Here is a 26487-nt window from a genome sequence, read left to right as displayed (position 1 = left end):
GGGGCTTAAGTGGAGAGCAAATGTTTTGAGAATGATGAGGGCAATGAATATACAAATGAGCTTAACACAATTGATGTATGTATGGATTGTGATAAGAGTTGTATAAGCCCCTAATAAAATGATTTAAAAAAAAAAAAAAGGAAACTCCTCACTCTGCCTCCTTGTTTGGCATTGGCTAATGTTATATTGGTGCCAAATGTTTTTATTTGGTTTGAGATGTAAATTGACTGGAATATTTGGATTGAGCAAGGCCTGTTTTAGCCTGTTTTTGTTTAATCTTGGGTGCAGAGATTTGAAGTTACCATGATTCCCTTTCCTCTCATTGGATAATTTTCCATTTCATTCATTCATTTGATGCCATTGTACTATGTTCTTTTCAATGCAGTATCAACGGAGTGATGCCTACCACATGCAGACTTAGTCATAGAAACCCCAGGTGAGTAGCAACTGGCTCATGAAAACAATGGCCTTCTCTTCAAAAAGATGGCACTCAAATATGGATGATGTCAGCATCCTTCTGTCGGCAATTGACCTTTATGGGACATTGTGTCAATGAGAAATACATTTACTCCATTAAGCCTCTGAGAGTTAGATTTTTTTTTTTATTTAAGTATAGCTTACTCACCATCGAGTTGATTCTGTCTCACCATGACCCTATTGGACAGGGCAGAAATTCTCTTACATTAGAACTGCTGTTGTGGGTTTCCCCAGATAAACTCTTTCTTTCTCCTTTGGTTTGGCTGGTGATTTTGAACTGCTGACATTGTGGTTAGTGTCTCAGTGCACAACCATTAAGCAACCACACTCCCGTATAGCAGTTAGTTATAGCCCTTTAATGCTCATAAAATTCTACTCAAAATCAATCGCGCACTAGTTATAATGTGCAATGTCTATTCAATAAGTGACACTGAACAGTCCAGCAGCCATCTAGGAATGTCTACGGACAAATGTTATGAATCTTTTTCCTGATTCATGAATTTGCTCCATATAAATGCTATGGCATATCCATTTGTTGTAAGAACGCTATCTCTGTAATGATAATCTGTAGAATGATCTAAAATCAGTGTCCTTGTATCATATTTAAAATGCCTTTAGATAAAAAACTCAGGAAGACAGGTGAACTGAAATTTCTTTTACATTATCAATACTTTCAGAATATACTTATTGATAACACATATTCCATAACCTCCATTTGGAATGACAGCACCTACTTAGATTAAATTAAGGGCTTTTTATTCCAGAAAGATAGGTAGTATAAGCATATTGATTATATTTTAGAAGATGTAGCTTGCTTTAACTTGACCTAAAAAGGCTTTCAAGACAAATAGTTATCGGAGAAAGAAGTAAACTTTACATTGTGTTGATTCTTATCACCTATCTTCCATGTATGTTTCATATAATCTTTAAGAATCTTGTAAAAACAAGAGAAAAAATTTTTTTTCCTTTTCCCAAATATCCAGAGAAGGGAAATGACATAAAACTGTGAATGCTTTGCTTTATAATAAACACATTGCTGTGAGCAGTCATTTTCTCTAGAAAAAATAAGATCAGCACTCCACATTGCTCAACTAATCTTCAGAACATCTCAGGCAGAAAGGTCATTGTGAGCCTGTTGCACACCATGGGATACCTATTTATAGCGAATCAAAAAATCTGTGCCCTTAACCACATAACATATTGAAACGCCTTCCAATGAAAACAAAATAAAAAGGAAGTACAAGTAAGCCTCAAAGCTTTAAGAAATAGCTATGTTTGGATTTTTAAGTCTCCTTAGCATGATAAATGAAAACATCAGTACATAGATTATCTCCAGAAAGTAGAGAAAATACCAATAAAACCAACAGAGGTTTTTCTTCTTGTCTAACCAGGTCTCATTCTGTTCTGTACCGCCATGCCTCACACTGAAGTAAGTGCTCAGGTTAGATCAGAGCATCACATAGTTGCAATTAGAGTTACTGGTAGAACTTTGGAAAATACCTATACCTTATTTATATCCAAGAACAGTTAAATAAGAATCCCCAGGGTATCTTTCAAGAGCTCCCCAGAGGATCTAATGTGCCGGTTGTACAGTCATGCTGTCAATGATTAGTAGAACTCTCTCAGAATAAAGGTTGTGTGCTTGTAAGGGATCATGCTGAGAAGAGAGAATACATTTACCTTTGGGCCTGACATTATAATAGGTATTTTAATTGTCTCATCTTACATATTTCTTAGAATAAAATACAGGATGTGTATTTTTGTTCATATTTTAACCAATGAGAAAATTAAATAGGACGTATGGAAAAACAGACTCTGCTGCATAAGATGCAGGAATTAATTGTTCTTGAAAAAGACTGCCTTCCAATAGTCTTGTGTTCCCTGAAACAAGTGATATTTACACAACTACTCAGTGATTAATAATGAACAAACACACAAACAACAACAGCAACCAAACAAACACACTGCTATGAAATCAATTCCACATCAGCATCCCAAGAGGACAGAGTAGAACTGCCGTGGAGGGCATTCAAGGGTCTCAGTCTACATGGAAGCAGCCTGTTGCTTCTGGCTCCTATGAAGCTTTGAGTTCAAACTGCCAACTTTTGGGTTAACGACTGAGAGTTGTTTTAACCCCTGTGTCACCATGGCTTCTCAATGACTGATCCCATAAATCAAGGAGAGCATTGGACTGGAAGAAGAAACTATGACTTGCAGACAAAATGTCATGGCACCTGTTTTGTAAATAAAATGTTATTGGAGATCAGGCACTTGCACTACAGGAGCAGAGTGGAGGGCCCATGGATTACAATGCTAAAAGTATTTACTATCTGGATTTTACAAAAAATGGCAACAATAAACTTTCCTGACCCCTCAGAGAGATGATCTACTGCATGCTTGTGGCTTTGAAATTCATAAAACCAAGCCATTACTAAACTACTACCTCATTATGCGGTCTCTTCCAAAAGCGAAATGTTATCTAAGAGATCTTAATTTAATAATATCATAATTGTTCCAGAAAGATGACAAATGCATAATTGTTCCAAGAAGATGATAAATACTGCTTATGTTGTCTTTTCTTATCTGAAACTGGAGCATTCGCTGGAGAGCATTAATAGGGAATTCAGGATTGGCTAAAGAAAGCAGCCTTGAAAAATTGCACAGCTTGTATTTCTTGGAGAGTTAGATATACACAATAATACGGAGTGCTAAATAAGAGGGAATTTTTATTTCAATAAGGCCCTATTGCCAGGTTTTTTGCTTTGTTTTGTAATGAGGCAATGCCTCATCTACCATAGTAGCATTAATCTTAGTGAAATGATTTCACAGAGAACATCTCTTCCCCGAAGAGATAAGAGGGAAGGAGACACTTACCATCTGTCAGTCCTTCCCTTCGAGGAGGCAACCCTGGCAGTTGGTCCATTCGGCCTCCCTTGTGTTTCTTACTGGACCGAGGCTTCTGGCTTTGACTCGGGGCTGCCGCGCTGTTACCGTCTGCAGAAAACGGGCTGGTCGGTCGAGGCCTCTGAGAGGAGGTAAAAGCTTTGCCTAAAAAAGCAGGGGAGGGAGTGTAAATAGCAAATGTTATTACAAAACACTGATTCATTCTTGGATTTCTCTCCAAGACTGGCTTGCCTACCTGCCTGAATATGTTCTTTGAAGATACAAAATACGAGTGCATTTTTATAGAACAAAAATATGCCCTGAGGCATTATTTTAATAAACAACACCCACCACCACAAACAAACACATCAGTAGAAAGCAAATCTACCAAACATAACTTGATATTTTAAAGTATATTTTTATTTAACCTTCATGAGCTTGGTGATATATTTTGTTAGGGATGCAAATCCACGCAGATTTGTGCCTTAAAATTAAAAAGATGAATCGGGTACTGTATTATTTGTTCCATGCGTTGGATTTATAACCTCTTTAAATCCCTGAGCAAAGAAAAAAAAAGTCCTGTAGTAATTACATGTGAACGTTTACACACAGGGTCTACTCAGACATGTATCTTAAATTGACCTGACCACCCACACACATACACGATGAGCCCAGAAACTCCATCACATCAGTGTTCAGAATTTTAAAAATCCCCTTGTTCTAAGAGCCATAGGTGCTTCCTCTGATTGTCTTCTGTCTGAGTAGACTCTAATTGTCACCAAACAATGGACTGTGCTCTGTCCTTTTCCTTTGGATTAGTGTGCATATGCTACGAAATGTATTCTGGGAAAAGGTTAGCCAATAAATTTCAAAAATGTTTGATTTAGATATTGTGTAAGTTATAGCAAAGAAGCCTGGTTTATGAACATGTACTCATTCTCTTGTGAATGTTTTTACTTCATACAACATTACTGTGCATTATTAGCTAGTAGCATACATGCAAGAAATGCACTTATGCCCTTTAATTTATTAGTTCCCTTGCTCCTTGTCACTGCGTTCTGATTACTGTGCAACACAAAGCACTCAGGCAACATAACGTTTCTGACTTATAGCGCATAAAGCAAGACATTTCAAATAACCACTATAGTACAACATGTTTTAGTTTGGATGCCAAATGAAAAATAAACCTCTGCAATGTTTAGGGAGTCTTTATTGCCTTCGATGATATTTAATGCATACTGAAAGGAAATGTGGATGGTGTAATTCAATGGGAATTTTCAAGATGCTTAAAAAAATGAGAGTTTTGAGAAGGGTCGAAATCATTTTTCCATTTACATTTTTATACTGTTATTTAAATACTAAAAGTATTTCAAAAATCTACACAATGTTTCATTAGCTTATTTCTTAAGGTAACTTACTTTTGTATATCTGAAACTTCTTAGATGAGCATAAGAGTAAGCATAGTGAAATATAAGCAAAGCATCATGCTAATGTTATTTGGTTTCAATTAAATGAATGACTACAAATCACTGCCCTAAGATTGGTACTAATCTCCTTTTGCTTTCCTATGCAATATGTAGACTCATGGATAGTGACACAATTTGGTCTTTTATCTATTACTTATTCTTTATTATATGAAGAACAATTCACATGTCGGCATCAGTTTGTTCAACTTAAAAATGCAATGGGTGTATTTTTTATTAGCATCCTTTCAAACAAATAACAAATTATTGGATTAAAATCTTAACAGTCAAACGATTAATAAAACCATCAGCCATATGAATTGTTAGATGGATAGCTCTTGACCCATTCACCCCATGCTTAGGAAGCCTTCCCAGAAAGTACATTGGCAGAAAGAGATGGGGCAAAGGAAAATAATGGAAATAAAAGCTGAATAAGTTTAATCATTGGGTGCATTATCGATTGTGTGAGCCTTTTAGAGAGTGTGAGTTATTGAAAATTTAATGGCAAACACAGTTGCTGCTTTCTTCTAATATAAAAAGGAAGTTATTTCAATTAAGCAGCAGAGCCATGAAGAGAAAGGTGAAAAAAAGTGCTAAGAAGAGCCAATTCTTGACTCTGCAAAACTACTATCAGAAGAGAGTTCTGGTAGGTGAGCATCCACCATGGGTTCATGCAGGTTAAAGAAAGCCCTGTAGTCAGGCTCACTGAGGAGAAATAACAGAAGAAAAATAGCTCAGTGTCCAAAGGACAAGATTCTCTCATGCAAAAAGTATTGACTTGTAATCTACCAACCTGTTCGTGTGAGGCTGGTGCCATTCAGCCTAAAACCAGCTTTATCTGCTGCTGCCACCAGGGCTTGTGCCAAACTTCTGCTGGCAAAGATGGAGCCATCTGAGGAGCTACCTACACTAGATCTATGACTAGAAAAGTTACGATCCTCGTCAGATGCAGAGCCCCATCCATTTACCATTGAACCTGGAAACAAATGTAGTTGTCTAGTAAGTTGTTTATATTGGATACCTTATCTGCTCGTACATGCTACGCTATTTGACAAGTATCCAGCCACCTTAATGCCTCACTTCTTGGAGGTAAACATGGCCTCACCAGGACTTCCTCAGCCATATGCATACTTTAGCAGGAGTGCACAATGCTGGGGCATCTCTTCGTAGCACATGAACAAAATTGTTCCACCTATTCAATTTTCACATTTGAAAATGTTGCTATATGATCATTTTTCCAGAAGGACAATTGCTCTGAACATTTTAAGACCCTAAAACTCACAGAGAAAAACTATTTTGTTGAAACAAACTCTCATGTATTCCAAGTAGATTTGTCCAGACCTCACTTGATTCATGGGACTCTATTTCAAGTTGAATGCACACACCAATGACCACCTGCATGAAACTACATCCGTGTGCTTCTGGGACACGGGCCAGATTCTGGGACATGTTCAAGATTCTAACAACAAACACGTAATTACTCTGAAATAACAAAAAAATAACGCAAACAAAAACCAATGGAAATCGCAAAACTATGAAAAACAGGTATCTTTCTAAAGTTCTATTAAGATTTTTTTTTCAGTACAATTTGCTTTCTATTATTTTAAGAATCGTGATTTTCTCTTGGATCGTGCTCTTTATTAGGTATTATGAAGAATATCACCAATACTAACATGAAATTGTTTTTACAATATCCAACAGGGCAGTAAAGGAAAATAACTGCAGTTTGATTGGTAAAGAGCCTTAAAATGTAAAGACAGTGGAAAATAACTTTTCCTCCTAAAGTTATGGAAAGTCATTTACAACCCCATGTTGTTCTCTTACATAAAAGCATGGTAGGAAATTAAATTATTACTTAATAAAAGTAATATTGCAACATTGAAGTTCACCTACAATTAATTCGTGACAATAAACTATGAAATGCTTCTTGCCATATGATTTTTAAGAATGGGTACAAAAAATATTCTTAAAAATAATAATTTTATATTTCTAAACAAATGAAGCAAATTAGTTACACAAAAGGATCCCAACTCAAGCACTCTAGGTGAGTTCCCTTTCCCCTGGTGTCTGAGAGACGCGGGTGGAGGCAGGAGCCTGGCTACAATGACACACTAATCAGAATTGTGATCAAGGTGCCAGGATAGAAGAGCATGGGTTCATGCACTTGCAAGACAGAGAAAACAGAAACCAAAGGGTTTAGAAGGATCCAAGAAGTTCAAATGGTGTTAAGTGTAGCAGAGAAAGATCGAGTTTTGATTCTATTTGCCAAAGCACAAAGATACACTTTTTACTTTCCAGACAAATTCCCTCAACACAGGCCACTGCTCGGAAGCCAGGATAACGCCTGCAAGCGAGCGTCCTCTGGGAGAGAACCTTTTGTGAGTTAGTCATCACTAGGCAAGGCCCAACAGCCCCAAATGGAAGGAGAAATGATGCAAGGTCAGGCTGCAGTAGATACGAAAAAAATCAAAGGAAGTCAGTGAGTGGTCGCAAGAGAATAAGAAACCCTAGAACTGTGAATCATGTTGAAATATTTGCAAGCTCAGTCCCACCACCACCACCTCCCTCCTCCCATGACTTGTCTTCTCTGTTTCCAAAGATCTACTGTCAATTCTCTACAACTATCTCAACCCCGGATGCTTCACCTCCAATTCCATTCCTAAACTCCTCCCCAGTGATTTCCGTTTCTCCGGTCTTCCTTATTGTCATCTAAATTCTTTGTGAAATATAGAAGATGGAAATTGTTCCTCTGTTGTACTTTTGTTCCTCACCTTACCTAGTTCTCCAATGTCATGGCTAATCTAGGATTAAGCTTTTTTTAAAAAGTATTTTATTGAGGGCTCATACAATTCTTATCACAGTCCATACATACATCCATTGAGTCAAGCACATATGTACATTTGTTGTCCTCATCAATCTCAAAACATTTGCCCTCTACTTTAGCCCTTAATATCATTTACTCATTTTCCCCCTCCTTCCCCCCTCCCCCCTCCCTCAAGAACCCTTCATAATTCATAAATTATTATAGTTTTGTCATAAGTTACACTGTCCAACGTCTCCCTCCACCCTCTTCTCTGCTGTCCATCCCGCAGGGAGGAGGCAATACTTAGATTCTTGTAATTGGTTCCCCCCTTCTACCCCACATTCCCTTCACCCTCCAGGCCTCGCCCCTCTCACCACTGGTCCTGAAGGAGTCATCTATCCTGGATTCCCTGTATTTCAAATTGCTAGCTGTACCAATGTACATCCTCTGGTCTAGCCAGATTTGCAAGGCAGAATTGGGATCATGATATTGGGGGAAGGGAGGAAGCATTTAAGAACTAGAGGAAAGTTCAATATCTAGCCCAGATCTTTAGTTTTCCGTTTAAGCAAAAGGGAAGACATTTATTGGAGCCCATATGGGAAACCCTAGCGGGGCCCAGCATCCCCTACAGTGTAGGCATGCCCAGCAAAGGGTCACCCCATTCACTGTACCCCCATGTCCCAGAGGCCCAGATTTATTTTTTAAGCCCCAACCCTATTATAACCTGAGTAACCCCCTTATCTGACCTAAGCTGTATCACCGTCTGCTCCTTAGACACCCATTTGAATCGCTACCACTTTATTAACCCTTCAGAACTTTAACATGCAAATCAAATTCCATCTTCTTTATTATCTTCAGCCAGCCTCATCGCCACATCTGTACTCAGAAGATTTCATCTTTCTGCCGTTGGTGTTTCCAAAGCACTTTATGCATGAAAATAGCACACCCGGTCTTTCCTGAATTACAACTGCAAGGTCAGCAGTTCAAAAATAGAAGCCTCTCCTCAGAAGGAAGATGAGGCTTTCCACTCCTGTAGAGTTACAGCCCCAGACACCCACCCGGGCGGTTCTAGCCTGTCTTACCGGGTCTCTATGAGTTGGAATCCATGAGACGGCAGTGATTGGGGTTGGGTTGGGTTTCATTGGCTGTGTCCATGCGCGTGTGCGCGCACACAAACACACACACACACACACACACACACACACAGGGGCTTCAAAAGGCTGATGTGAAAAAATGTTATTGAAAGATAATGAAAGTTTTCCATAAATTGTTTGAAGCATATCCATATATTCTCTTTTAGATTCTGGAGTTTCAGAAGAAACTACTTCATTCATTTCAATATGTTTGTGTGGGGATATTCATCCTAGTAATGAATATAAATGCTTTCAACATCTGCCTTGGTCAGCGAACTTTACAACAGCGCACTGGAAACAACTATCTGCTTTTCTACCTTTCACTCTCATCCTCGTCCCAATTTTGAGTGCTTCTTGCAAGGCTCCCAGAAACCCCATTACCCCATCCAAGTTTTCCCTGGTGATTCTTCCCTTCCCTGTGAAGAGAGAGTGGCAAGGAAGACAGGGTCTCAGAGGGCATTGCTTATTACAGAAAGATCCACATGGACTCCCTCTTTTTCATCCTGTGTAAGTGCAGAGACCAGATGGATGACTTCGGAGTGGAGGGATGTGTTCCACTGATGGTGGATACGGTAGGAAACTGGAAGTCTAATGGCCTGAGATTAAAGGGAGTAGCTTCATGTTAGTGGATTTATGTTGGCCTTTGACACCAAGAGCAAGGTATATAAAGGAAAATGTATTTTTCTATCCTTATCTTTTTGTATGTCTTCTTTATCCTCGAAATCCCTCCTATTTGCATAATGGGTATGTTTATGGGGGATATTTTGAAATTGGTTTATGTTTACATATCATGAAATTTATTAGCTCAGTCATATGAAGAAGAGTTGTACAATCATCACTACAATCCATTTGAGAACATTTTCTTTTTCCTACTCATTGTTATTAGCTCCCCATTTCCCTTGACCTGACCTGCTGTGATCCTGGAATTATTAATCCAGGTGCTGTCTCCATAGATGTACCTAGCATATGTTTCATAAGCAGAAAATCACGCAAAGCACAAATTAGAAAGAAACAAGGACAAAACAAAACAGAAAAATGCCAATTGAAAAGAAAGCAGAAATCACTTGAACATAGGGCAAAAGGGAGAAATAAGGCACAACATTCTAACCTAACTGTATCTGCCATAATTGACTTTACAGTGCTCGCTGTGTGATAGCAAGGCTATTCACATCCCTGGGCTATGGTCAGAGGGGATTCAATGGGAACTTAATCTGAGTGAGGACCCAGCACAATGGATCTGGGGCCTCCACTGGTATCTGTCACCCTTTGCAAACCAGGTGTTCTGAATCTAAGCTCTGAAATAGTTGCCTCCTTTGGATTTGGATTTTGTTATTTACAATCCTTGGATCACACAGGATGGTGGGTATCTTCCATGTGGGTTAAGTTGATGCCTCACTTAGATGGTTATTTGTTTGAAGACCAACCTTTAAGACTCCAGACACTGTTCCTTCTGATACCCTGGCACCATCGGGCTTCTTCAGTGATGTCTTTATGAGGCCATGCAGTCAGTAGTGCCATGTCACAGGAACTAATTGGTCTTAGAGTAGGGTTACAATTATGTGAGAGTATGGGGGATATCTTAAGGATATTTAGCAATGGTTCATGACTAAAAAAACAGAATATATATTTTCCATGTCTCCTGTGTTGCCAAATTCTTCAAATGTGTCTAACTATTAATGATTAAATATCTGTTGCTATCATTCTTCCTCTCCCTTTAGATTTTAGTATCACAAATGATATGAAGAGAAAAAAAATTGGAAGAAAGCCATTGATTCATATATTAAAAAGCTAGCTCTTTTATGATGATTGGTTTTCTTTCAGCAAGGTGAATGTAAGCATGAACATTAAGATGAACACCAGGTAAAAGTTAGATATTCTTTGCAAATTACAAGCAATCCATACCAATTTGACACTTTATAGTCCTAACATAATCAATACACATTTAAACATTTAATGAAAAATGAATTTATGTCACATAATCAGATTTACTTGTGTTTGCATTTTCAAGGTTTTAAAATTTTCTCAGGTTTAGGAAGGCCCCAAATTACTCCAATTCTATTTAGATGGCTAAAGAAGACATCCATGCGGGACATTAAATTGTTGCTCAAATGGTACCGAGCAGTAAAATACCATGATAAACTGGCATCTTGCTGTGTCTGTATTACATCTTCAGCACTAAAATTAATTTATGATCAGTCATCAATTCATTTACATGTCATTATATGCTAAATCCTTCTTTGCTGATAAATGCTTATCCTTAGATCCATTAAGCTAGAGTAAAGCCTGTGCTTTATAATATGACCCTGCTAATTGTTGCATTACCATTTTTATGAGATACAAAACCTAGCTACGTAGCCCTCGTTTTTTCAGCCAATATTTAATCCAGGCACTCTTCTTATTAAGTACAATCTGTCTAACTATTTGCTAAGTAAAATCTTCAGTGATCAGTGTCTTTAGACAAATCAATCCAAGTATTGACCACTACCTAGATATGGAAGTCATGCTGAATCTATGGAAGTCCCTATTTCACTGAAACATATTGCATAGGCAACAATTCCACCCATGCTCCAGAGACAGAGAAATGTGCTACATGTGCAAGGCAGAATAAACAATTAACAAAGAAATGTTCCATGACACCTGCTAGCTTATTTTCCTCAGAAAGATTGCAAATACACACTGCCCCATTTATCATTTACATTTGGAAACAAATACTTCATTTTTTTCTAAATACATCAATGCTGTTGAGCTCCCATACAAAACCAATCCAATGTCTTTCCGCATGATCTCTACAATTTTCCTGAACACTGCCAATATTTTCCTCAAGTTGTTACAGTGGAAACAACACATTTAAAGATGTATGAAGAAGGTAGGCTTGAATAAGATTAAAATTGTTAATACAAGTTAAAGCATAGAATAGTAGTAGAAAGCACATGTGTGTGTGTGTGTGTGTGTGTTTAAATGCCAGATTCTAAATGGCTTAGGCTTTGTTGTCTCTGACCTATATTAGTCTTTATTTATACTAATTTGTTTCTTAACTTTTAAACATTCTTTTAAAAAAATCACTTTATTGCAGCTCATACAACTCTTGTCACAATCCATATATACATCAATTTTGCACAGCACACTTATACATTTGTTGCCCTCATCATTCTCAAAATTCGCTTTCTGCTTGGGTTCCTGGAATTAGCTCCTCATTTTCCTTTTTCCCCTACTCCTCCCTCCCTGCTCCCTCCTCCCTCATGAACCCTTAATAATTTATAAATTATTATTTTATCTTATCTTACACAGCCCAGCATCTCCCTTCACCCACTTCTCCGCTGCCCATCCCCCAGAGAGGAGGTTACATGTAAATACCTGTGATCAATTCCCCCTTTAGACTCTCCTTCCTTCCCCGGTTTCACCACTCTCACCGCTTTTTTTAAATGTAAATTTCATAGCTCATTTGGCCATAGGAAAAGCAAACCACTGTTTCAAAGAGGGCCTTTGACATTCTAAATGTTAGATAAGTGCTAGTTATTATTATCATTGAGTGTAAATACAATCATAGCTCAGGAATTAGAAGCAACAGTCCCTAAGTAAATGTTTCTTGTGGGAATAAATCAGTCCCTGGGTGGCTCAAGCCCTTAATGTGCTTGCCTGTTAACTGAAAGCTTAGAGACCCTAGTCTAGTCAGGGGTGCCTCAGAAGAAAGACCTGGCCATCGATTTTTAAAATCACCCACTGTAAATACTATAATAAAACAAAAACAGTTCTATTCTGACACACTTCGGGTGACCACTAGTAACCCGAATTAACTCAATGGATCCTGGGACTGGTAGGAATAAACAACCCTAACATATAGGATACATATCTTTCCATCACTGGGGTTATGGGCTAGGGACTGCAGACATTTTCCTCTTTGGTTGGTCTTACTTGACTTTTATAAAAAATAATGGGAGGCATTGTGCTTGTGGTTTTCAAAGATGAACTAGAGGCCTTGTTAACTGCTGATAATCCCCAATGGTAATTCTTAGGGTACAAAGAGCCAAATATAACTTGCATTATTTTAGATACAGGCTTTTAGCTGCCACTGCTGTTATTGGACTAACATGCTGTCTCGCTATCATTTACATTTCTTGGGATGGAACGTGATTATTAATTCTATTGACCAGAAAAGGCTATCCATTCTCTGAAAATGTAAATGCCTATTTGGGAATGTCAGGTGAAAGTGTGAGTATTTATTTAAACCATAATGAAATTAGGAACTCAAAGCAACTTCTGATGAGATTGGAATGTTTTGGGTTGGCACTTAGCACCTTAAAAAAATAGTCAATGGAGATTGTGCCTGCTTTATTGCCCAGTTCCTTTAGTGCAATTCAATTGAGCCTTACGTTTATAAAGAAAATGGAAGCACTTTAAATTGTTACTTATGGGCATTGTGCCTTCTATAGCATCCAGTCCATACGTATAGACACCTACAGGCAATCTCAACTTACCCCTGTAAACACACATTCTATATTCCCTTAGATATCTTATCTATCTACATTCCTAGACACATGCAACATACATTCACACAGTCCTTTTGGCTGGACTCACACACTCTGCATACACTTACACACACACACACACACACACACATACACGAACACATTTCTTTTTCTCAGAAAATTAATTTACTTATATCTTTTAAACTTATGTTTATTTATTCATATTATACTTAAGCCTAGAAAGCATATTAAATCTTTAATCATGCATTCCCCACAAAGTTATTTTTTTGAGCAAGAAAATAAAATTAAAAGGATTTCCTATTAGACTCCTCTTGTATGGAGTGCAACTTGTTTTACTAAGAATTTACATTATTCATATAATACACACCGAAACACCCTGAGGCTTTTATGTATGGCAGTAATTAAGCAGTGAATTCAAGTAGGAAAGCAACTTTGTTTTCTTAGCAATAAAAGCTTCATTTGGAATGAACATTATACTAGTTGCAAGAGAAATGAAGATTGTTTTTAATCTTAGTCACATTAGAAAGCCTAACATGTTACCACTCACAGGTAAGCTTGTAAGGCTGTAAAATGCCTTTTTCCTCATTTATTGATATACTTATCATCTTTGGCATGATAACTTTTACTGGAAGCACTACATAAACTCTAGCTGACTGTTGGTGCACTGGTATTGCAATTCTTTACTACATTTCTAATGGAAAAGGGTTCAGTAACATTACTGAGATATGCAAATATATGCAGAATTTCACCCTGACAGAGATTATAGTAGAAATTCAGGCAAAGAGGCTTAACTTAATAGCACACCCATAATAAGTTAACTCGCTTCATTTGAAGCTTTAAACTTTTGCTCTGCCACCTTCAGTTGGATCTAGGTTTCAAATCACAGCAGCATATCTGCAGTTCTTAAATCTTAATTAGCCTACAGAACACTCCAGCCCCTGGGTAAGAAGAAACACTGAAGACGGAGTGCATCTATTACACGTAGTGCAATTCAGGAAGGGATGCAGCAGAAAACGATCAGCCCTGATACTTTTTCCATCACTGAAATAAACCAGTTTCTATCAGTGTTTGCAGAATTCTAACACTTAACATCGAGTGAGAAATCTGTGAAAGTGGTGAAGCTCTTGAGGTAAAAATAAATCAAGTGGGACTGTGGTGAACTATCGAATGCCACCCAAGGAAATGCAGGTATCCATACTTTCCCAAAGATCCAAATGGACTGTAAAGATTAGATTTTGAGATTGTGGTTGCTCTTGTTAGCTACTGTGGCATCAGGGCCCCCTCTCAGGGCAAACCCATGCTTCCAGGAGATCACTGGGATACATTAGGTTTTCATTGGCTGATCTCAGAGGTACATTGCCAGGCCTTGATTCCGTGTCTGTCTTGGTTTGGAGCGACACTGAAACCTGTTCCGCATCATCACGGAAACACAGCCTGCCCGGACAGGTATTCCACTCAGTGGCTGTGCTTCAGGAGCACGGCTGCCTTCCCAGGAGGGAAGAATTCGATGACTGAATTACCACCGCCCTTTAAGACTGTAGTGCCTGTGTCTTACAGCCCCTCTACAGAAGAAAGATGCGGCAGTCTGGTTCCACGATGATGACAGCAGTGGAAATGCTATGAGGCAGGTCTACTTTGCCAGACACAGTCATCTTGCGTCATAATGAACTTAAAGACAGAGAGTGGGATGTCTGAATTGTCATATAAGAGACATGATAATATTAATTATATGTATTTATATGTTCATTTGTAATCATTTTGAGCTTGATTTTTTCCCACCGAATTTTGATCAATTTAAATTCTTAGAAATATGTTGTTTATCATTTGTGAGATCATCATAGCAGACTACTAAATGCTGCCTTTTATTTGCTAAGTCAGGCAAAAGGAAGCCAAAAGGAGTACATAGTCAAAGTAACTATGTTTCTTGGCAGAGGAGCAATTTTTGGATCCAGCAATATGAAATGCATAAATACATGGCTTATCTCATGATACATTCTCTCCACTCTGAAAATAATGCCTGTGCAACCTTAGAGAGGCTCATCCTGACGATTGCTGCCTAGTTTCACCCGTGAATGATTTTACAGAGCAAAATAGCAAGACCTGTTTTAAGATTGTGTGCACTTTGTATGTTGCTCCTGATATACAAAATATATCATTTCTAAAAGTCAAGGCTTTTTATGTAATAGACTCAGTTCCCTAGTAGAGTGAACTTTTCATGAAAGCCCTGTGTATAATTGCATTTTCTTTCATGTCTTTAAAGCTTTTTAAAATTCATGAATTTTCCTTATCATTTTTGCAGCAAAGCAAAAGTATTTCCAAATCCTTTTTGAATGTTGTGTTTAATATTAACATATTTAAAATGTTACAGAAAGAGATGGAGTGGAATAAATCTTACATAAGAAAGTATTTGATTTCTGATGCATTTTAATGTTACAAAACAGTTATTCTTATTAAATTGGTTCTATTACCTGTCACAGAGCTGTCTAGATTGTCCATGCTGGATCCCGGCGTCTGCTCTAGGGCTCTCAGGGGCCTGGGGATTTCTAAAGCTTCCTCCTCATCATCAGCATCATCATCTGGAACATCTGTTTCCAAATCGGAAATCAAGGCTCCGGACACATAACCTAATGGTGGGACCGGAGGCTGCGGGGGTTGATTATTGCTTTGAATGTGCCTAGAATTTAGATGAAACAAACAAACAAGTAAGCCATTAACATCCAATGCGTTTTAATTAGAATTAATCTGCATGTTAGCTACAGAATCAGGGTAACTGATTGTCTTCTTTCCATTACTTACTTTCATAGCTTATGTAATTTTTATACTTCAGTAGAAACTATGGGCTATACGTATGAAAGAGTTTTAAAATTGTGAAAACATAGAACAATTAATGGTATTTTCCACTTACTTTTTCAAGTCCCCTTGTATATGCCTCACCAAAGAGAGAGGAAAATCATAATAGAATATGATGATTAGATTTTATGTCAACTTGATGCACCTGTGTGAAAATATAGGCAGAGTCCAACCTTATTGAGGACACAGCCTACTGATATCTCCTGATATCATGGCCTTTTGATAAGATAGGTTAAGTAGGACTTTTCTCATCTTGTCTCATCTCATCTCTTCATCGACCTGTTTCCTTGGATTCTGAGATGGGCCACTCATTGTGCCCTCCTTCCCCTGGGTACTATAGAACTCTGCATGGTTCTTGTTGAGTTGGGATCTACGTGGCTCTGGCCTCTCTGGCCTGAAATCTCTCCTTCCCACTTCACCTACCTGCTTCACCAGCCAGCAGCTGCATGAGTCTGGTATCCAGCTGGTATCCAGCCCATCAAATTGAGTTGGACTGTACTGGCCTGGGTTGCTTCCTTGTTACAAATTTATTCCTTGACATAAAGTTTGTTCATAATGGTTTGCTTCAACGGCCCAACACATAGATTCTTTGACTCTTATTTGGGTTTATGGGCTAATAGTTAGTCAATTGCTGGCAACAAGTCTGACTCCCCATGACCCCATGTGTGGCAGAGTAGAACTGTGCCTCACTGGACTTTCAAAGACTGGTTTGTTCTGGAAGTTGATCACCAGGCCTTTCTTCCAAGGCACCTCTGACTCAACCCTGCAACCTTTCAGTTCACCACAAAGCACATTAATCATTTGGATCAACCAAGGAATTCTCTGAGGTGAAGAGCAGAGACAAAATCCAGACCCATCTTTTTATAAAAATAAATCATCTAAAGGAGATTAGGAATATTTGTCTCACACAATTCTTTAAAGTTGACAATTTTATGCAAAAACGTAACGATATCATTCCCTATGTAGTATGGAAGTTTACTCTTTTAGAACCCATGGAACACACAGGGGAGATGTAGTCAATTAACAGGTGCTTCCCGCACTAACTCCTTATGTGAAGTATTATAATCCTGGGCTCTCTGCTTGTGGCTTTCATCCCATGTTGGAGGGTATTTTCAACTGTACTAGTCAACAGCATCAGGCTGGGATAAAGACCTGGCTTGAGCAGAGTGTAGGAAGCCCTGGCGATGTAATGACTATGCCCTGGCCTGTGACCAGCAAGGGTTGAAACAACCAGCCAGCTCCTCGGGGAAAAGAGAGGTTTTCTACTCCTGCCGAGCTCTATATGTTCACAAGGAATAGCTTCCATGATTCCTAAAATGTTTCACCACAGCTTAAATAATAATGTTTTATAAAGCAGTCTGATATAAGCTGAGTTTTCCAGCACATTTTTAATGCAGTTTTTGCGGAAAAATTAGGTATACACTGACCCGAGTATCAGCCGAGGCACCTAATTTTACCGCAAAAACTGCATTAAAAATGTGCTGGAAAACTCAGCTTATACACGAGTATATATGGTATCTTTGACCTTTTTGAGGCTATGTATTACAAATTGTTGAGAAAATGTTCAGAAACCTACGGTTATAACAAAAGCACCTTTGTTTGCAATAAAGCTAAGAGCTTTAAATAGTACTCCCGTCTTCCTTTTGTTTATTTCTCTATATGCATATAGTTAGCTGTTTTTAAAATAAACAATTTCTTTACATTGAGAGTAAGAATTACCATATTTTCTGATGAAACCGTCAAAAAAGGAGCATGCAACTCTGTCAAACTTTAACTGAATGAGAAGGTCCACAGAGGATGCTGAGAGGCATCTTCTTGAGATTTCATTTTCTTTCTTCTTCTTTCTTTTTGTCTGACCTAATTTCATTTTCAAAGGTCAGATTTTTATGTCATGATTTGAGAAAAGAGAGAATATAGCTTTCTCTCTATATATATAAAGTTGGCCAGATTCATATTTGTCATATTTTCATGGGGAAACTGTGTAATTCGGTGTTGATAGGTTATGAACTCTTATAAATGTATGAGGAAAAATAATTTCCTTTTTCATGTTTTCTACTTTTTATACATTCCTTTTACCACTCTTGTGTATCTTATTTAATTCAACCCAAAGAAGGGTTTTTCATCACTGACCCTGACCACATGTGACTTGCAGAAGCTAACATGGGCATAATCACAGCCACACACAGAACTAATCATAGACACTTTGAAGAATCTGAAGGGAGTCTCTTAGTGTGGATTTGGAAGCAAGTTCAAGTATAAGCAAATTGAAGCTAAACTGTGTATTCGAAGAGGTCTGGTGTATCCAAGGGCACTTTACCCAGATATGCGACAAATGTAAATTTTTGCCCCAGTTAACTCTGACTAGGTAGAAAATGTCAAATTATTTAACCCTCTCCCACCAATTTTTATATTTAAGAATTAAAGAGCTGTAGAAATATAGGCCTATAGATTTAATGTTAGGAAAGAGTTCCTCTATCCATCCGTTGAAGGCATGTGTCCTCTGGCCTAACGAGGATTATTTACCATGTTTGCTTTGCTATGTCGAACTGATAGGCTCTTGTCAACTCGTCCAGATGAGCCTGCAGCATGGGTTGCATCTCTTCCCGTGGGGATGGAGTAAGCGTTGCAGTGGACTGCTGTCCAAAGGAGATAGCAGGGGAAGAAGCCACGCCTCGGACAGGAGGGGTTGGGACCCTATCATCATCTTCTTCCAGTTCATCTTCCATACCCTGGTGCAAGTAGGTTTGTACAGGTAGAGGCGGGCACCAGCTGTCACTGTCGTAGCTGAAAGCAAAGGGGAAAAGAGAGCACGTTTACATGCGTGCATGTACACCATCACACTGACAGTAAAAAGCACCCATATCCTAACGACAATGGGCTCCCAGCTTATTTCCTCCTGTCCAAGTTGTTGGTGCGACTAAAGGGGACTGTTATCATCCCCAAGCGTAGCCCCATCTGCTATCTCAATATCTCAATTTCCTCGGAAGTGATCTTATTAGCTAATTGTTAACCTCCAGTTACAAAAGGCAATACAGTCCCAGAAAAGTCACTCATGTGAAAAAAATAAATTGCTAATTAAAGACAAGTAATGAACGCAGTGCTTGTAGATTTAACCACGTTCTTTGGGTGTTCCCTGAACAGCATATGCTAAGCAAGCTGATGGATTTTCCAAGAAAGGTTCGGGAATTTTCTTTACACTGATTCGAGATCTATCCTAACCTCTCAGTCTACAAGACGTGTCCATCATTAAGCCTTTGTTCTACAAAATATATTTAATACCCTTTGATTTTTTTAATCATTTCGTTGGAAACTGGTGATTCCTTTTTATTGCCACATCTAAATCCAAATATTTAAAGCAGAAATTCCAAATCTCTCTTCTATTCCAGCACCTCGTTGACTCTGTCCTTCATAGAGGCAACACGATTATTTTCTTGAAATTGTCATCATATCACACCTATGCGTAAAATTATTCAGTGATTTTTACTGACATAAGAGAAACTCCAAACGCATTAGCTGGGCATAAAAGACGTCCACACTCGGTTGTCCTATTTTTCCAACTTCGTTTCCTGCCATTTCCCTGACACTCACTTACTGTATATTCGTTCTACGTCCTGGGTCTTCGTGTGGCAGTTCTGAAGTGGTTTGCCCCTGAGCTCCTGTTCTTATTTCAAGGTTTTGTTCAAATGTCATGAGTTTTAGGAAGCCTCTTTGCCACTGCCACATGCATTTGATTACAAGTGCGTATTAATGATAGTTTTTCGCTTCTTATATGATCTTGAAATCATTTAATTATATGTCTTTATTTCCCTGCTATTCTGAAACCTTAAAAATCAAGAACTCTAAATTCTCAGCATGTGCTTCAGTGTCAAACACAAAAATGCTATGAAGCATAATATTTAAAATATTCACAGAAAATTTCTATTCACTTTCTAATGTATACCTTGTCTTGATCTTACTTAGAATACTGTTGTTGTTGTTGTTGTTGTTGTTAGATGCTGCGGAGCTAGTTCCTATTCACAGCCATCCGATGTACAACAGAACGAAAGACTGCCTGGGCCTGGGCCTTACAAACAGTGTTATGTTTGACAGCACCACTGCATTCACTGTTCTCAGTCAATCTCCTCGAAGGTCTTCCTTGTTATTGTTGAGCTTCAATTTACCAAGCATGTCCCTTACACTCCCTCCTGATGGTTGTTGTTGTTGTTAAGAACAGTTCGTTCAATTCTGCCTCATAGAACCCTCTGAAAAACAGATCAGAATACACCCCCTCCCCAGTCCCGCACCACCCCCAAAATTCTTATGTTTGAGCCCATTGCGGCAGACACTTATCAATCCATCTTGTTAGGGGTCTTCCTCTTTTTTGTTGCTCCTCAATTTACCACGCATGATGTCCTTGCCCTCTTGATATTGTGTCCAAAATACATAAGATAAAGTCTCACCATCATCGCTTTCAAGGAATATTCTAGGTCTATTTCTTCCAAGACAGACTCACGTATTCTTCTTGCAGTCCACGATGTGTTCACAACATATTTACACAGAATCCCAAGGCATCTATTCTTCAGTCTTCCTTATTCACAGCCCACCTTTTGCTTGTGTAGCAGGCCATTGAAGATACAATGGTATGGGAAAGGGGCAAGCTTGTCCTCAATGGTGTGGGTCAGGGGCCAGCCTGTCCTCAATGGTGTGGATCAGGGGTGGTCAATGGTGTGGGTCAGGGGCAAGCTTGTCTTTAGAGTGACATTGTTGCTCTTCCGCACTTCGCAGAGGCATTTTACAGCAGATTTACCCACTTCCATATGTCATTGATTTCTTGGCTGCTGCTTCCATAACTATTGATTCTGAGTCAATATTGATGGTGATACAAGTAAAATGAAATCTGTCACAACTTTAATATTTCTATGCTTATTGGTCCACTTCCAAGGATTTTTTTTCATTCTTTGATGTTAAGATGCAATCCACACTGAAGACTGTAATATTTGATCTTCAGAAGCAAAGGCTTCAAGCTTTCTTCATTTGTAGCAAGCAATCTTATGCCATCTAAATATAACAGGTTGCTAATGAATCTTCTTCCAATTCTGATCCCATTTTCTTTATACACTCGAGCTTCTCAAAATTTCACTCAGTATACATATTGAAAAAGGAAAGATATGATCCTGATTCACATTTTTCTTGATTTTAAACCACAGAATATGTCCTTATTCTATTATTGACTGCCTATTGGTCTATGTACAGATTCCATAAAAACACACACAGTCTAGAATTTCCATTCTTTGCCATTGTATCCTTAATATTTTATGACCTCCACTGTTGAATACCTTTGAATAGTCAGTAAAACAGAGACAAGCATCTTTCTGATATTCTCTGCTTTCAGCCAATACTCATCTGATACCCCTCATCCCATGACCTTTTCTTAGTCTAGTTTGAACTTTGGTGGTTTACAATGGATAAACTGTTGCAATTATTTCTTAATAATCTCCAGCAAAATTTTACATGTGTGAATTTTTTAATACTCGATAATTTCTGCATTCTGGTAGACCACTTTTCATTGAAACGGGCTCAAAATTACAAACACTAACTTTTACAACAATTCTGTAATATTTCCTATTGAATGTTCTTTCACTTATCATATCTAAAGCCAAATATAAAATTTATTTATTTGGCAGTCATGGAGCAGACAACTGGATGCACATCACAAGTCAGATATTTCAGAAGCTGAGATTAAGCAAATAATCTTTATGACAGAATCCTGTGAATAGAACTACAAGTCATGTGAATAACCTCATGAGTCCCTGGCTCTTGCACAGAGTTAAATCATTTGACTATTAATCCAAAGGTTCAAAGTTTAAGTATACACAGAAGCATTTCAGAAGAAAGACCTGGTGATCTTTTTGGAAACTTTTTGGAAAATTAGCCACTGTCCATCCCGTCGAGTCACATAAGTCAGAGTTGACTCAATGGCGAATAGCAAGAAATGATAAATTAGTTGTACAGTCATCCCAAGAAAAGTGGGCATTGTCAGTAGAACACGTGGTGGCTCACAGAAAAGGATCCTGAAATCCTTAATGACTAGAGCTGGCACCCAAAGAGGAAAGTTGACCAAGTAAATTGGTGATACAAGGTTGAGTCTGAAAGGAGCGGAATTTATCAGCCCTGGGAGTTTGGAATTTGGCAAAAGAGTGATGGATAGTCACTGAGACATACACAAAATGATACTTCATCACATGTAAGTCATCTTTGATTCTTTAATCTTCCTGGACCCCCTAACTTCATGTGATCAAATTCCAAAGCTTCTTCCATCTAAAGTGGTCATACTTTTAAGTTCTTTGGTTCATTTCAGTGTCATTTTCCTCTCTTGCTGAGGCTACCTGAAGAATCTTCTACCTAACTGAGGTATAAAGTGACCTATTTCAGAGGCTCTGCACAATTTGGTAGAAACATTTATTTATTTAAATCATTTTATTGGGTGCTTATACAGCTTTTATGCACACAAACATCCATCCATTGTGTCAAGCACATTGGTACATTTGTTGCTATCATCATTCTCAAAACATCTTTCTACTTGAGCACATGGTATCAACTCCTCATTTTTCCCTCTACCTTCTCCACCCTCACTTCCTCATGAACCCTTGATAATTTTTTTTTTCATGTCTTACACTGACTGATGTTGCCCTTCTCCCACTTTTCTATTGTCTGTCCCCCTGGGAAGGAGTTATATGTAGATAATTGTGATCATTTCCCCCTTTCTCTCCCACCTTCCCCTTCTCTTCCTGGTATCACTACTTTCATTATTGGTCCTGAGGGGTTTATCTGTCCTGGATTTCCTGTGTTTCCAGCCCTTATCTGTACCCATGTACATGCTCTGGTCCAGCTGGATATGTAAGGTACAATTGGGATCATGATAGTGGGGGGAGGAAACATTAAGAAACTAGAAGAAAGTATAGCACCATTGTATGTTTCAACAGTGCTACACTGTACCCTGACTGGCTCGTCTCTTCCTTGTGACCCTTCTGTGAGGGGCTGTCAAACAGTCTACAGATGGGCTTTGGGTCTCCACTCCATGCTCCCCCTCATTCACATTGATATGATTTTTTTGTTCTGGGTCTTTGATGCCTTTTACCGATACCATAAACACCTCGTGATCACACAGGCTTGTGTGCTTCTTCCATGTGGACTTTGATGCTTCTCAGGTAGATGGCTGCTTGTTTATCTTCAAGCCTTTAAGACCCCAGATGCTAAATCTTTTGAAAGCCGGGCACCATCAACCTTCTTCATCACATTTTCTTATGCAACCATTTTGTCTTTAACGATCTTGTTGGGAAGGTGAGCATCACAGAATACCAGATTATTAGAACAAAGTGTTCTTGCATTGAGGGAACACTTGAGTAGAGGCCCAGTGTCTGTCGTCGGCTATTTTAATACTTAACATATAAATCTATGTACATGGATCTATTTCCCTATTGTTGTATATAAATATATTTACATATGTACATGTCTGTATTTAGACCTCTATAAATGCCCTTTGCCTCCTGGTTCTATTCTGAAATATTAATTTTTAAATGTCACTTGTATTTCAGTTTAAGTGGTATGCACACTTTAGTGTGTTACAAATAACAATGTTTATATACTAGAAAATTGTACTGGTTAAATTGTATTCTTATTAAATGACTACATTGTTACCAATGTAAACTGAAAAATATATTGCTTAAATAGATGCCATTTTATCTGTTTTATATGCTGGAGACCACTGTTAAATTTTATTTGAAGGGAAGATATTGCCGCTTAAAATTTTCACAGCCTTCTACTCCCATAAAGAACTATAGTCTCAGAAACTCATAGGGGTTGTTCTTCTCTGTCCTATGGGGTCACTATGAATTGGTTAATAAATCAAACACAACCATTATAGTTTTTAAAATTAAAATATCATGATAGCTTGGGGAAACCCACATGTTTTTACTCAGTTTCTTCCATTACATATAGAATCATAAACCGACATTATTAGAAGGTTTTGAAAGTTCTTCACCAGGAGCCCTGCTTGTAACAAACTGGCTTATCTTCACCTTTGCATTTTTCCATCCTGGTGTATTAGTTTATGGATTTCAACCCATTTCAAACAAACTGCACCCTTTTAATATCACTTATCTTAAAATTCTCAAGCTACAGGCTAAATCCCATTTCTTTTTAAAGTTCGCTGACAAGAATAGTAACAGATGATATAATACCATTCTGAAGGTGTACTGGCATTTTATATTTGAAAATTAATTAGACACTGTCTTATACCATTTCCAATGTTGTTCCTTTTAACTGCTGTCTGCTTTATTTTAATACTTCTGTTTTCACACAGTTATAGTACATTTAATTGATATTTAAACTTCAATAGAGTTATAAGATTGCACTATTCCTGTTTTTCACTATATTTGACATGCAATATTAAAAACAGTTAATGATCAAGGGAATTATGTTAAGTGAAGTAAGCTAAGCACAAAAGGAGAAGTACAACATGAGTCTGCTGAGGTAAGTTTATAAAAAAAATAGAAAAGAAAAATGTAAAAGGGGCACAGGGAAAAAGCTACTATAAACAAACACTCCAGGGGTGAGATCCAGGTAATATGGCAGGGGGCAGACCAAATTCAGGGGTACATATGGTAGCCAACTAAAAAAGAGGTGGGAGTGGGGTGGAAGGAAAAGAGAGAGAGAGAGGGAGAGAGAGAGAGAGAGAGATGTGTGGCTGGGGAAAAGGGTACTGACTCACCCAAGGGGAGGGTATTGTTTGTGTCTCCACAGGGAAAGAGGGACCAGACTTAAATCCGGTGTTCCCGGGGGATGTGATTGCAGTTAGCCGGCATGGAGTGGGGAGCCAGTGGAGGGGCCTGAGGGCTTGGCTCCCATACCAGCTACATGGACAACTGCCCCTCCCCCCAGAAGAATTTACTTTAGAGGACAGCACTAAACCTGCAGCCAGGGAAGAGGGACATGTCTGATCAAAGCACAGTACTCTCTCACCCTCCTGGAATTTAGGCTTCGGGTCCTGCTTCGGCGCCATTTATAAGTAGCGATGCATCTTAATTGCATGTTTCATCCATTTAAGGCAGAAAAAATTCCTAGAATGCTTCAATCGCTTTAGTAGTTGTATTAGCTGGACTTCCACGAAAGCTTATAAATAATATCCTAGCACATATAGACTTACACTTCCTGATATATCTTGAGATTTTTTTGATGATGAATAGGACGCCATTCATGTTGAACATGAAATTCCTAGCATATTAACCATACGATTGCCCAACTCAAAATGGCTAATACCATTCCATTTCAACTCACTAATCCCCAGAATAAGAGAGCTTGGTCAAGTAGAAGGTGAGTGAAAAGGGAAACTGACTCTGTATCTAAGGACAGAACAACAGAAATGCCTATCATAGCAAGCTTCAGTTTCAGTTCATTTTTGAAGACTTCCAAAATTCCTAGATTTATGCTTGCACATTACATATTCAGAATACTAATGGATATATGCATCTGTTTCTTCTTCATCGGAGTTGTGTCCCATGAACAATTGAAAGTCCTGAAAACTTTAATCCGTTCCACATAGTTGAGGTGATGTCTAAACTGAAGGGCTCAATTCTGGCTCTATAGCTGACAATGTCCTGCTGCTATAAGATTGTCAGTGGCTAGTCTCCCAGAAGTGAACTGCATAAATCTTTCAAATATCCCGTTGCATTTGAGATACCAGTGGCATAGCTTCCAATAACATAGCAACATGCAAGTTTTCATAGCAGGAAAAACTGGCAGATAAAACAGCTGCTGCCCAGTTGTATTTTCAGTGTCCTTCAGACAGTAAGGTACATGTTATGGCACTATAACTTATAATGTTCCATTGTGATGTATAACTTTTCAGTGATCCTGGTGGCATAGTGGCTTACATGTTGTGTGACTAATCAAAAAATCAACAGTTGAAAACCACCAGCCCCTCCTTAAGAGAAAGGTGGGGCTTTCTACTTCTACACAGATTTACAGTCATGGAAGCACACAGGAATGATTCTACTCTGTCCTATAGTGTCACTGTGAGTAAGAATCAATTCTATGGACATGCGTTTGAGAGCTGAGTTGATTCCCCAGAAACAGACCACCTTGTTCAATTATGTTATTAGTCTCAAAGCACATGAAACCTGTTCGCCATGCGCTCCCATGCCGACATTTGAAGTTTTGGTTCCAAAATACCAGCATCACAAGTCCCCACTGTATTCCAAACTGACTAACAAGTGGTGGAACAATGATTATATATATGATGGAATGAAAGTACACAGAGCAGTGGTTCTCAACGTCCTAATGCCGCAACCCTTTAACACAGTGCCTCATGGTGTGGGGACCCCCCACCATAAAATGATTTTCATTGTTACTTC

The 26487-nt window shown here is 38.4% G+C and overlaps 1 protein-coding gene across 11 annotated transcripts in view; it reads right to left on the bottom strand.

Moving 5' to 3' along the window:
• The window catches only part of ROBO2 (roundabout guidance receptor 2), a 1556064-nt gene that overhangs the window by 13193 nt on the left and 1516384 nt on the right, over window positions 1-26487 (bottom strand). For all 11 annotated transcript variants that reach the window (XM_045286134.1, XM_045286135.1, XM_045286138.1 and 8 more), the window contains 3 exons: window positions 18620-18880; window positions 15715-15920; window positions 3352-3525 (listed from right to left, as the gene is read on the bottom strand). In XM_045286134.1, the coding sequence (XP_045142069.1) occupies window positions 3352-3525; window positions 15715-15920; window positions 18620-18880 (641 nt within the window). The remainder of the gene's footprint in view (window positions 1-3351; window positions 3526-15714; window positions 15921-18619; window positions 18881-26487) is intronic.

Source organism: Echinops telfairi, unplaced genomic scaffold, assembly GCF_000313985.2.
Source record: "Echinops telfairi isolate 266 unplaced genomic scaffold, ASM31398v2 ScPeMD7_6;HRSCAF=24_0, whole genome shotgun sequence".
Lineage (NCBI taxonomy): Eukaryota > Metazoa > Chordata > Mammalia > Afrosoricida > Tenrecidae > Echinops > Echinops telfairi.
This window is presented reverse-complemented; position numbering and strand designations above follow the sequence as displayed.